At 47.1% G+C, this 15,961-nt stretch overlaps 1 protein-coding gene across 1 annotated transcript in view; it reads left to right on the plus strand.

Moving 5' to 3' along the window:
- ANKEF1 (ankyrin repeat and EF-hand domain containing 1) overlaps window positions 1-15,961 on the plus strand; it is a 248,431-nt gene that overhangs the window by 87,388 nt on the left and 145,082 nt on the right. The window contains exons 3-4 of the mRNA XM_086927711.1: window positions 1,950-2,334; window positions 13,128-13,327. Of these exons, the coding sequence (XP_086783837.1) occupies window positions 1,989-2,334; window positions 13,128-13,327 (546 nt within the window). The 5' untranslated portion in view covers window positions 1,950-1,988. The remainder of the gene's footprint in view (window positions 1-1,949; window positions 2,335-13,127; window positions 13,328-15,961) is intronic.

The following is a 15,961-nucleotide window of genomic DNA, read 5'->3' on the forward strand; positions in this document are numbered from 1 at the left end:
GTGTGTGTCATTTGCGAGAGATAAAGCTAGTGGCATTGTAAATGACAATGCCATTTATTTATGTTAAAAAAAAACATAAATAAAAATAATGTCAAGAGCAATGCCAATAGCTCTAACTTTAACAAAGGCAAAACCATTGCATTGTAAATGCTTGTTAGAGACGTTATCTGCTGTTGGTTACTGCAGAGGATACACTAACAGTGAGCCAAATTGTTTTCTGAAACAACATGAATGTTCACTTCAGATTCAGTCAACTAAATAACCTTGTATATCTGAGATAAAGATATTGCCTGACAAAAGAAATAAAGTGAAAACAAAGACCTGTTTAGTAATTGTTATTGCATAAATAAAAACAGTAATTACAGTATAGTCATATGATCACAAGAGAGGAACACAATAGCATCAAATAAATGTAAAAAATTACCCACATTCCAAAAAGTAAAGTAACAATATGATAATAATCAATACGTTTTCAAATGATTGCTTCAATCAAATCGGTGCTGCCTGCATACATTTTTACCGCAAATCACATTTCTTTGCATAACCGTCCTTAAAAGCATAATTTACCAGTGAGCAAAATTATGGGCCAACCAGCCACTTGAAAAATCGGGCTTAGATTTTTTGCCGTAAATAAAGTAAACAATGTTGACAATGAGTCTTGCATATACATCAAACTCTGACAGCCATGAATCTGCAAAAGGAGCATTGCGACAAGCAGACCTAGACTGAATCTTAAAAATAGAGTAGTGTAAGGTCAGCTTAAAAGCACCAAAAAAATATACCTCAATACATTTCTTCATAAAATACTAAAGCCCTCATTCCTAGGGGGGGCATAATTTCCAATTAAGCGGTACAGAAGTGTACAGCCAAAGTGGAAATGTTAAGGTTTGATAGGAACCCCCAATCCCCATATTTTCTTCCTGGAAATTTTACCAGCCAAAAAACAACGGAACTGATTATTACAAACGACTCTTTCCAAGTATATGAGAATGTTGTTAAGGTTTAGTATCCAGTTCCTAATATCTAATATGAAAGAGGAATGTAACAAGAATTTCAATTAATTGTTCGAAGTCTGTGCTTCACTTTCTGTTACCTTGCTGACTTTGTTGAGAACTAGTGCTCATTTATTAAACCGATTTATGAACAATGCAATCTAAGAAGCCAAAAAAAAGTGTAAAACAGAATACCAAAATGTATTGTCAAGGATGCAGGGCAAATGTTCAACTGTTGATACAATTAATAAACAAGGTCATAATGCCCCATTTGAATTGTTCTTTCAATGCTAATGTATTTTACTAGTATGTATGCTTAAAATTGGACAAAAAACAACCAGAAAGAGAAGCATTGCTATAAAAATCTAAACGATTAGATATATTGTAGTGGTTTAACATAAGAGAAAGAAATTACCACCGTGAATGCGGTTTTCTTAGATGGTAGATAGTTAGGAGAATAATGAACTATTGCTACCCCTCTCCTTTGAGCATCTTCATAATTGATGGAATTACTGCTTTTAAGGTAGCTCGCGTAGTCTGTTTCGTCTATCAAGGTAAAGGGACAATATAGAAGAATACAATTCGAAGAGCTGCAAGAGCTGTAGATTTGAATGAAAAAAAAATTCCTAGCCCTAATTTTAGCCATAACCAATGCACAGAAGTTCTTGTTTACATAGTCTGTGTGCGTTCTCGTGAACTATCCTAAAGTCAGATTTAAAACCAAATGGGTTTACTTGTACAGCTTTTAGGATACAGACTCTGTTGTGCTATAAAAGGAAAATAGCAGGCAGGGCATTCCATTTGTGGTATTGTCAGAAAGGCATGAAAGTGTCATGTAACAACAGCAATGCTGTATATAAATTGCTATACCACCACTATGGTTTATAGAAAAAATCGGATTTTTATTTTGGATAAAACTCTTATATATATATATTTTTTTTTATTTCCCTGATCTAGGAACCCCCTTTATAGACTTGAATTATCATAACTGCCAAAATGCCTGTAGCAGAAGGAAGACTCGAAAGCTTGCAGATCTACAAGGTTCTTCAGTGTGTGCGCTCGGAAGATAAAGAGCAGATAGAGAAGCTCATCAAGCTTGGGGTATCAGACCTTATAAATATCACTGAACCCCAAAATGGAAATGGTGTCCTCCATTTGGCCGCAGTTGCAAACAATGTTGAAATGACTAATTTTCTACTAAGTCTAGGAGCCAATCCCGATGAACAGGATCTTATGGGACGCACCCCTGCCATGAAAGCTGCAGAACTCGGCCACGAACTGGTCCTGGAGGTGCTAGCTACGGCATCTGCAGACATGACAGTAGTTGATAAGGAAGGAAAAGGTAAAAGTATATGCATAACATTGAGTTTATTTGCCAGTATTTCCAATATTATGCAATATATATTAAAGAAGCATAGTTATATTTTACTCTTTTTAAGGTTTTTTTCCTCCTGCTTGAGACTGATGGGATATTTGCTCTTTCATGGCATATGATAGGCCTTTTTTTCTTAACATGAATGGGACTAAAGATGTGTAGAAAATTATTTTATGATTTAGCATATTGTGTGAAACCAATTGAGCCTTGATGGAACTTGAAAATTGATAGCATGAGTAACATAAAAAGTACATTAGATAATACAAAATGACAATGCGCAGTGCTGACTTGCATCATTAATATATATATTACCTGGTGGAAGTGTTCATTGGGTAGTTTATAGTTAGGATTGCTTTTCCATATGCAAGGCATTTTTTTGTTTTGCTAATAACTTTGGTGCCGCCCCTTCCCGAGTCATATTTGTCTCTGGGGACCCCATCCCCGGGGTCCAATGTATTTAACCCCACCCATGCTCATGACGAGCTTAGCTCGTCATGAGGCACGGTTGCGCTGTGTTCATGATGAGCTGAACTCGTCATAACCGTCGTGGTGCTCACACACTGGGATAATTTCCCTGCTGTGCTGAACGTTCCACGAAAACGGGTGTGGTCATGATGAGCTCTGCTCGTCATGAGCACAGCGCCACCGTGCTGCATGAGGAGCCGAGCTTGACATGAGCACCAGGGCGCTGTGCCCGCCCCCTCTCCCCCTAGCACAGCGGGGGAATTACCCCCGCGGCCAAGGGGTTAATAATGGGAGGCAGGGGCGCACAGCCCCCCACCCCCACGAGCCTTAAAAGAGCTCTGGGGAACCTATTCCCCCAGGCCGTGATTTTAATTAAGAGGGTGCGGGGGACCCCCTTACCTGAACCTTTAATGGCCCTGGGTCCAGCTCCCTTGCTGTGTCCTGGGGAGACCACCCCCTGGACTCAGTAGTTTCCCTGCCTGCACTATTGTGGGCAGGGAAATGTGTTTGTTCCCATCTGGAAGGAGCATTTTCAAATCTCCCGAAAATGGGGAGCAAACACTAAGTAATTTTTAAGGATCCCACCAGCTGGGAGCAGACTTGTGATCTGTTTTCCTGCCAGCACTGATGCGGGCAGGGAAAACGAACAACCTACTGCTCCTGCCTGAAGAGAGCATCATAAATATCAATACCAGCTCCTGCATAATGCTGGAAGCTAGCTGGAGCCGCGCAGGCCCTATGGCCCCTCCACAGCCCCCAATGTTTACTTGGTTGGTACCCCGAGTGGCCACAGGGGCACCCACTCATTTAGAATGCAGGTCGCAGGGTATGTGGTCCCCTGGGGGCTAAAGAGGTTCAGGGAGGGGAACTTTGAGGCTTCCCTTCTCTTTTAGGAAAAGCCAGCACCAAGGAAGGCTCTGGAGATGGGCCACACAGCCCCCTCTACTTGTATTTACCTTTCGGTCACCGGGGCCTAAAATGGGTAGAGTAGGGGGTCTGCATGCCCCCTCCTCTTTTCTATTGGTTTGGCCCCAGAGGATGGGATCCTGGGTAACCCTGGGTGGAGTTCGCAGAGTTGCACTACGTGGTACTCCACAAAGTATCAAAAAAAACTTCGCCACACTAGGTGGAGCTTGGCAAGTGGCGGAGTACAATAGAAAAATGCCATTCGTGTTGATTGCTCAGTGCCAGATGATTGTCTGCACTGTGTATTCATTGCAAACGGCAGCATGCACAGCGCAAGTGGTCCCTACTTTCCTTTTCTGCCGCTCGAGTTGGTTTTTACTCGAGCTGTAGCGAGTATACACGCGACCACTCGCAATGAGAAACCTGACCCCCGCGTTGAGAAATCTCACTGGGATGTTGATTTTCCATGCTCGCGCTCACCAACTTGATGTTGACGATCGCGAATGAGGAAAAATCTCTCCGGTAGGTTGATTTTCCTCGCTCATGGTCACCGACTTGACATTAAGGAACGCGAGCGAGGAATAAAACTAGCGGAGCAGAGTTTTTCAGAACTCCGCAAGCTCCACGTAACACGGAGTGCGGAAAACTCTGCAAACTCCGCGAACGGAGCGGAGTTCACCTCCCGGGGTTAATCCTGGGTCCAATAAGGCTCAGGAAGAGGGCCCACATGGATACCCCCCCTTTTTTAATTAAATTTGGCCCCAGAGGATGGGCTTACCGGGCCCAAAATGGTTCTGGGAGAGGGGCCAGGCCCTGCGGCAAACCCCCCACATACACCCAAACCCATGCTGTGGACGGCCATTGATTGTGCGCAGGGTGGTGGGCACAGGCCGTGGCCTGCAACAAGGCCCTTTGGCGAAACCCTCAGCAGGTTGATGTGTGCAGTGGGGGCCTGGACACAGGGCTTGGTAAGCTGTCAGGCCCTGTGTCCCAAACCCCCAGCAGGCTGCCAACCCCACGTCACACAGCCTTTGGCGTGAGTGGCATAGGGTTGGCCTTCGGGTTTGCGGACCCTATCCCATGAGACCAAACATATATATATTAAGGGGAGGGTGTGCGATGCCCCAACTCCCTGAGCCTTAATTGGCCCCAGGGACCCAAACTTTGGAGGCCAGTTCCTTAATTACATTACAGCGGGTGCTGCTGTCCGCAGCACCCACTGCAATGTAAAAAATTCACTTTGAAAATGTCCCTGCACTACGTGGCAGGCACCATGCGGTGCCTTCCACATGGTTCAGGGAAATGTAGGGGGCACCATAGGTTCCCCCCAACCCTAAACCTAAAGTACCAGGGTGAAAGACATGTATCAATGTATTGAGCCCCAGGAGGTGGGGCCCTCGTGCCGAAAATGGCTGGGGGATGGGAGCTGTGCACCCCTTCCCTTAATAAATAGATTGGACCCTGGGATGTGGTCCCTGGGGCGGAAAACAGCTCGGTGAGGGGGGGGCTCCACACTCTCCTTCCCTTAAATATACCAAGCTCTTTGGGATGGGGTCTAGCTGGGCTGTAGAGGGGGACCCTACTGACGTTCTCCTGACAAGGTATATATAACAAGCATTGGTAAATGCATTAGGTTTCGCCTATGTGATTAAAAATAAACCTTTTTTCTTGTAAGTTGTAGCTTGCTGAGTAGCTGAATAATATAAATTATAGAAAGAAATAAACCCCTTGGATTCCTACTCTCCCAGCGCACAGTTCCTCAGTTCACCCAGGCAGTGCTCTGCCTCTGAGCGCCACAGACCTCGGTTTGAGCCCCCGTGCCGCGCCCCTGTACTGTCCCTTTTATTTTTCCTCGTTCCCTTGTCTGTTTCCACATCCCTTTTTCACACTGTTTTTTTACTTTTCTGGTTTAGCTACTTTTCTTTTTCCATTCTACTTGTTCTTTTTCCTACCTATTTTTCCATCCCCACATCCTGCCCCATCTGCCACTTTTCCCACCGCTGCTGTCCCCGTGGCCTCTCCCAAGTCTTTCCCGCTCCAGCCTCCCAGCTGTCCAGCCCTCCCGTGACCTCTACTTGATGGAGGCCGCTGCGCGCTGAGTCAAGAAAAACTCCTTGGGTTCCTGCTCCCCCAGCCACACAGTTCCTCAGCTCACCCAGGCAGTGGTCTGCCTCAGAGCATTACAGACCTCGGTTCAAGCTCACATGCCTCGCCCTGGACTGTTCTCTTTTATTTTTCTTCGTTTCCTTGTCCATTTCAACATCCCTTTTTCACACTGTTTTCTGGCTTATCTAGGTTATCTACTTTTCTTTTTCGATTCTGCTGGTTCTTTTTCCTACCTTTTTTTCCTGCCCCATCTGCCACATTCCCACGCTGCTGCCCCCGCAGCCCCTCCCGCTCCTGCGTCTTTCCCGCTACTGCCTCTCAGCTGTCCCGCACTCCCCGACCTCTACTTAATGGAGGCTGCTGCACGCTGAGTCGAGCAAAACCCCTTGGGTTCCTGCTCTCCTAGCGCACAGCTCCTCAGCTCACCCAGGCAGTGCTCTGCCTCTGAGCGCCGCAGATCTTAGTTTGAGCAGCCCGTGCCTCACCTCTAGACTGTTCTCTTTTTTTTTTCCTCGTTCCCTTGTCCGTTCATACATCTCTTTTTCACACAGTTTTCTAGCTTATCTGGTTTATCTACTTTTCTTTTTCCATTCTACTGGTTCTTTTTCCTACCTATTTTTCCATCTCTGCATCCTGCCCCTTCTGCCACTTTCACGCCGCTGCTGCCCCTGTGGCCCCTCCAGCTTCCCGCCTCTTTTCTGCTCCCTCCTCCCAGCTGTTGCGCCCTCCCCCGACCTCCACTTAATGGAGGTTGCTGCATGGCCGCGTGCAGTGGGTGTGCAGAAGGCGTGCTAAAGGCAAGCCCGTCTGCGCCCGTCGATGACCCGACCGCGACCAGCGCCAGGAACCCTGGTCCTCCGAACTGCCAACGTTACAGTCCAGCAGCCCTCCATTAAATCAACGTCAGCAGGAACAACAACTGCAAGCTCTCATCACCCCTCAACACCCACAGGCCTTTCACCTGCCAAAACTGCCCCACTCCCTCATCTTTGACCAGACCCAGGACCCACCTCCACCAACCAGCAACATCCCCACCAGAGTCCAAACCCTGCAATGCATCCTCCTCAACGTCTGCTCCCTCCACAGACACGCCATGGAAATCTGGGAGCTTCTCGACAACACCTTTCCTTATGTCGTCTTTCTTAGCGAAACTCTGGACCAGACATTGCGATCGCCATCCCCGAAGGATACAAAATCACCCGTAAGGACAGTCCAAATCACCACAGAGGCGGCATCACCATTGCCGACAATGCCAACCTCCACCTGAGCACCTACACCGACGGGCCCACAGACCTAATGGAACGCCTCCACTTCAAGATACAGGTCAACCCGACCACCACCTTCTGAGGCACCCTCATCTATAGACCTCCTGGACCCCGCGCACCTTTCTCTGCCTCCATCAGTGACATAATCACCCCCATGCCATCCCCTCCACTGACTACACTTTGCTGGGAGACCTCAACTTCCACCTCAACAACCGCCAAGACTTCAACTCCATCCCCCTTATGGAAAACCTTCACATCATGGGACTCAATCAGATCGTACCAGGACCAATGCACTTAGCAGGGCACGCCCTCGACCCTATCTTCACAACAGGAAACTCCATCTCCTGTAGCCACACCTCTGAACTCCCATGGACTGACCACATCTGCGTCCACTTCACCTGCAAGGTGAACATCTCCCGCAGACACCTACCCCAGGTTCAACGCAGGAGTTGGAGCAAGATCTCCGACGACCAGTTCGCCACCACCCTCAGCGGATCCGCTCCCACCGCTTCAGACGACGACCCCATCACCGCCGCCCGCACCCAACACAGTTTGATTACGACTACGCCAACACTGTTGCCCCCTCAAGAAATCCTCCAAACCTCACGCCAAGAAGGCCTGCTGGTTCTCCACTGAATCCAGATGAACCTGCAGAGGTCTCGAAAAATTATGGAGGAACTCCAAGACCCCAGCAAACCTCGACAACTACAAAGCTGCCTCCAGTGCCCACCACAACCTCATCAGACACTCAAGAAAGAATGCATTCCATAACAGGATCTCCACCCACATGGACAACAGCAAAGAACTCTTCATCATCATCAAAGAGTTTGCCCAACCCAACAGCGAGTCCACCGACATCCCACCCTACCAGGATCTCTGCGCCTTCTTCCATCACAAAATTAAGACCATCTGTGACAACTTCGACAACAACCCCCACGAGAAACCCACACCCACCACTTCCTGCACCACTCAGCCAACACTGGATCATCCTTAGCATCGAAGATACCCTAAAGACTATGAAGACTACCCACTTGGGGGCCCCGAAGGACCCCTCACCCCACCACATCTACCACAGAGCCACAGACATCATGGCCCCTGAGATACAAAGAATCATCAACCGCACCTTCAAGACCGCCTCCTTCCCCGATTACTGGAAACACGCCGAGATCAACCTTCTCCTAAAGAAGCCCTCAGCGGACCCTACCGACCTCAAGAACTCCAGACCGATCTCCTTACTTCTGTGTCCAGCGAAAGAAAAAGCTGTCAACACTCAACCCGCCTCCTTCATCGATGAGAACAACATCCTCGACTCCTCCCAATCAGGCTTCAGTACAGAGTCCGCCGTCATTGATGCGGCATGCAACATCTGCCTCCTCCTCGACAGAGGAGAGACAGTGGCCCTCATCCTCCTGGACCTCTATGCAGCCTTCAACACAGTCTCATACCGCACTCTAGCCCACAGACTCCACATTGCTGGAATACGGAACAAAGCCCTTGACTGGATCCGCTCATTCCCCTCCGGCAGAACGCATCGGGTCAGACTCCCTCCTTTCCGCTCGGAGCCCACACCAACCACCTGCGGAGTCCCCCAAGGATCCTCCATCAGCCCCACTCTGTTCAACGTCTACATGGCCCCTCTCGCGTCTATCGTGAGATCACACAGACTCAACATAGTATCCTACGCAGACGACACACAACTCATCCCTATCCAACAACCCGACATCTCGAAACACAACTTTCAAGCAGGAATGAAAGCAGTTGCCAGGTGGATGAAGAACAGCTGCCTACAACCGAACACAGACAAAACCAAATACTCATCATAGGCCCTCATCCAGAGGCCTGTAACGATACCTGTAGGCCCCCTGCCCTCGGGAACCCACCCCCGCCCACGGACCACATACGCAAACTCGGAATCATGCTGAAATACAAACTGAAAATGGACCATCAGATCAATGCCGTCACCTCTTCCTGCGTTCACACCCTCTGTCTCCTACATAAAAGTTTCAACTGGATCCCCCTCGAACACAGGAAAACTGTCACCCCCGCCCTCATTAGCAGCAGACTGGACTACGGCAATGCACTCAACGCCAGGATCAACAAGACCCATACCCGCAAACTGCAGAAGACCCAGAGAGCCTTTGCCAGACTAGTCCTTAACCTACCGCGCCAGTGCCAAATCTCCAAACACCTGCAGGCTCTACCCTGGCTCCCCGTCGACATGAGAATCACTTTCAAGCTTCTCATCTATGCCCACAAAGCTCTCCACAACAACGACCCAGCCTACATGTACCACCGCCTCTCATTCCATGCACCCCAAAGGTCCCTCCGCTCAGCCCAGCTTTCCCTCACCACGGTGCTGTGCATCAAGAAGTATAGAACAGGAGGCTGCTCATTTTCCCTCCTCGTGGCCAAGGCATGGAACACCCTCCCTCTCCACCTCAGCCAGATACCTACCATCTCCAAGTTCCGGAAGGATCTCAAGACTTGGCTCTTCAACGAATCACCATGAGCGTCCGGGATCTGCACGTACTCTGCTGGGCCATGGAAGTCCTCTGGACCCACTTGGCCTTCTAAGATACTCTATGAATACTAAGGAGCTGCGTGCCTCCCTCCTTTCCCCAGCGTCTTGATCCCCTTCCAGGTGAGTAGCTGTGCCCTTGATTGATTGAAAGTCTGTTAAAGTGTTATGACTTGTTTATGTACAAAAAGGCAATATATTGTGCTGTTAGTAGTGATATAGTGTGGGTAAGTAATAGCAAAACTTTGAAAAAGTACATAGTGAAATAATAGAATTAATTGATGTAATAGCAATATTATTTGTTTAGAGGAGTTCTGCCAATTTTTGGACCCAGTGCCACTGCACCTGCTGCACCATTCAAATCATGACCCTAGTGCCTGCAAGATAACTACATTTGTGACTACATGTTTAGTAGTAACATTTTGCAATAATAGGTGTTTTGAGGAGTTCTGACAACTTTTGGCCCCAGTACCACTGCACCTTCGGCACCATTTAAATCAAGCAACTGCAAGGTAACTGCAATTGTGGCTGCCTGTTTAGTAGCCAAATATACCAAAGGGGATGATGGACGGAGCGTTTGAGCAAATCAAACACTCACCCCCAGCCAACTGATCAGGGTTTAATCCATCACCATCCTTTAGCTCACTCCACCACCCCAGTTCAGACATGGCCATATGCAAATCAGTCTGACCCTGTGCCTCATGGGAACAGTCCAGCCAGAACTGCCAAGCCATGTCTTCTCTGGACTGGAAACAAGCATCCTGGGACTGGGACTGGTTTCGGATTCATAATCCTCATCAGCCAGGCTATCTTGAATCCAGTGGTAGAGTGAGCAAGGGACCCACGTCTGGGCATACACTGCCAACTTTGGGCGAACAAAGCAATACCAAAGGGGATGATGGACGGAGTGTTTGAGCAAATCAAACACTCACCCCAGTCAACTGATCTGGGTTTAATCCATCACCATTCTTAGGCTCACTCCACCACCCCAGTTTAGACATGGCCATATGCAAATCAGTCTGGCCCTGTGCCTCATGGGAACAGTCCAGCCCAAACTGCCAAGCCATGTCTTCTCTGGACCGGAAACAAACATCCTGGGACCAGTTTTGGATTCATAATCCTCATCAGCCAGGCTATCTTGAATCCAGTGGTAGAGTGAGCAAGGGACCCATGTCTGGGCATACCCTGCCAACTTAGGGCGAACAAAGTGATACCAGAGGGGATGATGGACGGAGCGTTTTAGCAAATCAAACACTCACCCCCAGCCAACTGATCTGGGTTTAATCCATCACCATTCTTTATCTCACTCCACCACCCCAGTTGAGGCACAGGGTCAGACTGATTTGCATATGGCCCTGTCTGAACTGAGGTTGTGTAGTGAGCTAAAGAATGGTGATGGATTAAACTCAGATCAGTTGCCTGGGGGTGAGTGTTTGATTTGCTCAAATCCTCCGTCCATCATCCCCTTTGGTATCGTAGTTGTAAAATTAGCAATAATCGGTGTTTGGTGGAGTGCCTGGAGCTTTTGGTTCCGGTGCCACTACACCTGCTACACTATTGAAATCATGACCCTAGCGCTTGTTAGATAATTGCACCTGTGACTACCTGTTTAATTGAGATCTGGCAACTTTTTGCACTGGTACCACTGCACCTGCTGCACAATTTAAATCAAGCCCCTTTCAACTGCAAGGTAAGTGCAAATGTGACTGCCTGTATAGTAGTAAATATAGTAATATTACGGTAGGTGTTTAGAGGAGTTCTGACAACTTCTGGGCCTGGTGCCACTGTCCCTGCTTCACCTTTTAAATCATGACCCTGTAGTCGTCCAGGCAACTGCACTTGTGACTGCCTGTTTAGCAGTAAAATATAACAATTTTAGGTGATTCGTGGGGTGCATAGAGCGTTTGGTCCTGGTGTCACTGCACCTGCTGCACAATTGAAATCATTACCCTGTTGTCTGCAAGGTAACTGCACTTGTGACTGCTTGTTTAGTTTTAAATGTAAACAATAATCTGGGTTTAGTGGGGTCCCAAGAGCTTTTGTCCTCTGTGCCACTGCACCTGCTGCAGCATCAAATCAAGTCCCTTTTAACTGCAAGGTAACTGCAATTTTGGCTGCCTGTTTAGTAGTCAAATATAGCAATATTTAGGGGCCCATTAGGATGTTGGGCGGATCCTCATAGCCATGCGGGCGGTGGCGATCCGCCCGACATCTTTGCCGCCCGCCACCCATTTCCCCGGCCATATTAGTATGGCGGTGGGGACCGTGGCGGATGAAAGACCGTCCGCCGCTTTTCCTCCCCGGTCGCCTTGCGGCTGTGCGGAAAATGTTTAATATGGTGGCGGTGTCTATTAGACACCGCCAGCCATATTATTATGGGCTTTGGGGAATGCCTTTCCGTGGCGGCAATGCAGCCACGGAAAGGCAGGCGGAGACTCTCTGCGGGGGCCCGTCATGGACCCCCTGGGACTCCAGGGGGTTGGGGGTGCACATGGGGGGTACCTACCCCCCCCCGCATTTCAAAGTGCAACATGGCAGGCACTGCGCTGTGCGTGTCATGTTGTGCTTTGACATGCACAACGTGCATTTTTACCATTGCGGCGGGCGGCGCTTTCAGCACCGCCCGCCGCAATGGTTAAAATACAGGATGCCAGTGTGGCGGGTGCATCCCAATGGCCAAGGCGAGACTGCCGCTCCGATGGTGGGCGGTTCCGTTTTGCACGGGGATGGCGGGCGGGCAAAGTCCGCCCGCCATACTAATGGACCCCTATGTGTTTAGAGGAGTTCTGGCAACTTTTGAGACTGGTGCCACTGCACCTGCTGCACCATTCAAATCATGACCCTGTTGTCTGCAAAGTAACTGCATATGCGGCTGCCTTTTTAGTAGTAAAATATAGATTAGCTCTTACATATTAACCACATTTGTGACTCTCTAGTAAATTATTATGAAATATGTGCCGTAAAAACAATTTTTCAAATACAATTTGATGCATATGAACAGGGCCACTGGAATCAAATTATGCGACAAGGCTGTCTAAAATATGCAGCAAATTATACAGCATAATAATACGTCATATTTTGTGCTAGTATTACTTCGTTATTTTGCCATTTTTACACGTTATCAGTAATGGGAAAACGTTTCATATCATTAGTACCAGATGAGCAACCGAGAGGTGACCAGTCAACATTACCAGAGGATCTTCCACTGGGCACCAAAACTTGAATCAGTGATTGTAGTAACTTTTGATCACTCAGATCTAGAAACATTTTTTTATTAAAAATGTGCGCATTATGCATCAGATGATGGATTATGTGGCAAAGGCACCAGATCCATAATATGGTAAACTATGTGGCCGCAGAATCGCATAATTCCAGTGGCCCGGCATGTGAGCCAGGTTGTTTTGATAGTTTCATGTTGGATTGTTTCTACCCTCTGTGTATAGATTAAAATGAGTCTATATGTGTCAAATGCATACATATCATTTGCATGCCGTTTGCAGGAGTGTTATTCTACTGTAGTTGCCCAACCAAGAGGCATGCGCGCTGTGTACAGATGGTCTTGGAGTACGGAGCCGATGTCAACAATAGCACGAATGCTGGAAAATCGGTGCTTCTTGCAGCCTGTGAGCAAGCCTCAGAGTGCAAAGAAATGTGCCTGAAACTACTTGAGAGAGGAGCGGATCCCAACGCCACTAACCTAGTAAGACAATTCGGAAAAAATAAATCCTTATAAAGATATCATAGATATGTATTTAATTTAGGACAAGGGAAGCTGTCAAACTCAGTCATATGGCAATGAAAGTGTATTGGAAAGACAGTAAGATTTAATGGTAAGTTTGTGCTCGCATTAATACACAAGTAACATAACAGCAAAGAGAATTACAGAGGTTGACACTAATTCCTCATCAGCTGCAAGGCTTAAGGCAAAACTGTTACCCCATAGCTCCATGCCTGAATGCCAGGTTAACTGCTCACTAAATTAATTCTGTTTTTCTGTGTATATTCATTTTAAACCCAGATCAGTTGACTGGGGGTGAGTGTTTGATTTGCTCAAACGCTCCGTCCATCATCTCCTTTTGTATCGCTTTATTCATTTTATACAGCTCTCTATAAAACCAAGCCTGGATGTCGTCCTCCTGCGCCAACTAAGACGTCACTCGCTCTTTAACTAAATTCGCAGCAGTGCGTGATGCAAAGACAGCAACACTGTGCCACTGCCTCCCAGTGTGTGCGACAGGGACAGCATTGTTGCATTTGCGTCAACTGCCAGAAGGCAGTGAAGATTGTGTGCAGTGCTTAATTTGTGAAAAAAATAGTGCCAGGGCCCTCGTCAGGAGAGCACTGCAGGTTGCACCGTCCATTGCCCCCACCAGGGCTCCAATGACAGTACCAACAAAATTATTACCATTACGCTCTTACAAGTGTGAGAATTCGTACTATTCCAAGCCCCCAAAACAATAAGAATGGCTTGGGTAGCAGGTATTAGCCAATGTTAAAGTATATTGAATTAATAAACAGCTGTTGTTATGCTCATACCTAAAATAGGCAGACATCGCCACCATGTGGCAGACTGTCTTAAGCCCTGGTGAGGACAATTAAGTGCCGGTGCTGAGCACCAGAAACCACAGGATCAAATTAAGCACTGGTGTGTGAAATAATTACCTAGAGAATGATGGCACACCGTGTGGAAATGGCGCTCACTCTTGACGGGTACATCTGGGGTCAGTTCAGCCACAGTCTGTGCACTTAACAGCGGTGGGGCCGCGTTGGGGGGGATTTCGAGGGACGATGCCAAGGGAGAATTCATTACTTATTTATGTTTCCCTCATCATCGTTCCTCCCCAAGTGGCCCCACCAATGTTACCTGCATGGACCATGGCTGGGTCAGTTTATAGCAAATTGTGCTCTAGGGAGGGGGAACCACCCTAACCCCTTAATGCGACCCCAAGGGATCCGTCTCAGAAACTCACTGCCCGAGCCCACATTAATGAATCATAACATTCATTTAAGTTCCTATCATCAACACAATTCCAGTATGTCTTGTTCTTGCTCTTTTTATTATCTTCAGTTAGAAGTCCAGCCAACACGTGTTTTGTCGTCCCGGGAATTAACCAATGACTTCCTCAGGGCAGTCTGGAAAAATTAGATAATTCTGAACCTCTGCGCCGGTTGTACTTTCACCCGGCCAGTAGGTAGAGGGAGTGAAATCCAATCTGCAGAATGAAAAAGCCGTAGAAATATGCAGAACTCAGAGTGATTGTCCTTTCTGCAGTGATGAAACATGTGTACTATTGCTGGGCATTTGTCTTCATGCTGATACGATTGTCCACATATGCAACATTCTTTCTTTTCTTTAAGCTGATTTCTCGTAAGTCTGGAGATGTCTCTTGTTTCGTGGGTGTTCACAGCACCCACAGAAACACCCATGGAACGCCCCTTCAAGCGAAAGTGCTGCGTGTGAGGGGGCCGTATTTACCTGGTGAGGAAAAGTCATGTAGGGTGGCTTTTCACGTCCTTGTAAATATGGAGGAGCCCCCTGCACCACCAGTATGTCATGAAAAGTGACATACTGGTGGCACAGGGAGCTTGTGAATCTGCCCCCAAATATTCTTGCCTTTTAGCATACATTATATTAGTATCCTGTGTATGGAGAAAAAAATACCATTCTTTGTTCCTTCCTGGACAAATAGCTATTGTAGTGCTGTTTTATCTCTGCTTATTTTATGTTTATGTTTGTTTGTTTGTTGAGGCCGTGGGTCAACTGAGTAACTCAATACTCATCTGTTCATCTTAACTTAAACTTTTCAGCGCATGCTTGTCTGTCTATGAATTCCCCTTCCAAGACAAGTTCTCCGGTTTTCAGTTGGTTTCCAGGTTGCCACTTCCCAAAACCTAAAACTATGATTCTCATTGGAAAATCAAGATCATAAATGTTGGGAGTCACAGGTGAGGGTTAAAACGATGCTCAGTGTTCATTATCAATTGATTTCAATGCCTAATCCTCCATAATCCTCACTCAAGGGGACTATCATAGATTGAGTAATTAGAAACACTTGCAGCATCTTTAGTTTGGATCTGCTGTTTTGTGGTTTTGATAAATCAGACAGGTGAGTTTTGCATCATGTATAAAGTCATAGAAAATCATTTTCACACTGGTTAATTGACTTAGTCATTAAACGTCTAGCTTGCCCATCCATACAGACCAATACATAGAGTATGCATCTTTACAGATGTTCGGCTAATAAGGTATGATAGATCCTAATTTAGTATATGATGCCTCAAAGGCAAGCTAGACTATTCTTCTTTAACAGTACTTAATGTTTTTGCCAATATA

Source organism: Lissotriton vulgaris, chromosome 6 (genome assembly GCF_964263255.1).
Source record: "Lissotriton vulgaris chromosome 6, aLisVul1.2, whole genome shotgun sequence".
NCBI lineage: Eukaryota > Metazoa > Chordata > Amphibia > Caudata > Salamandridae > Lissotriton > Lissotriton vulgaris.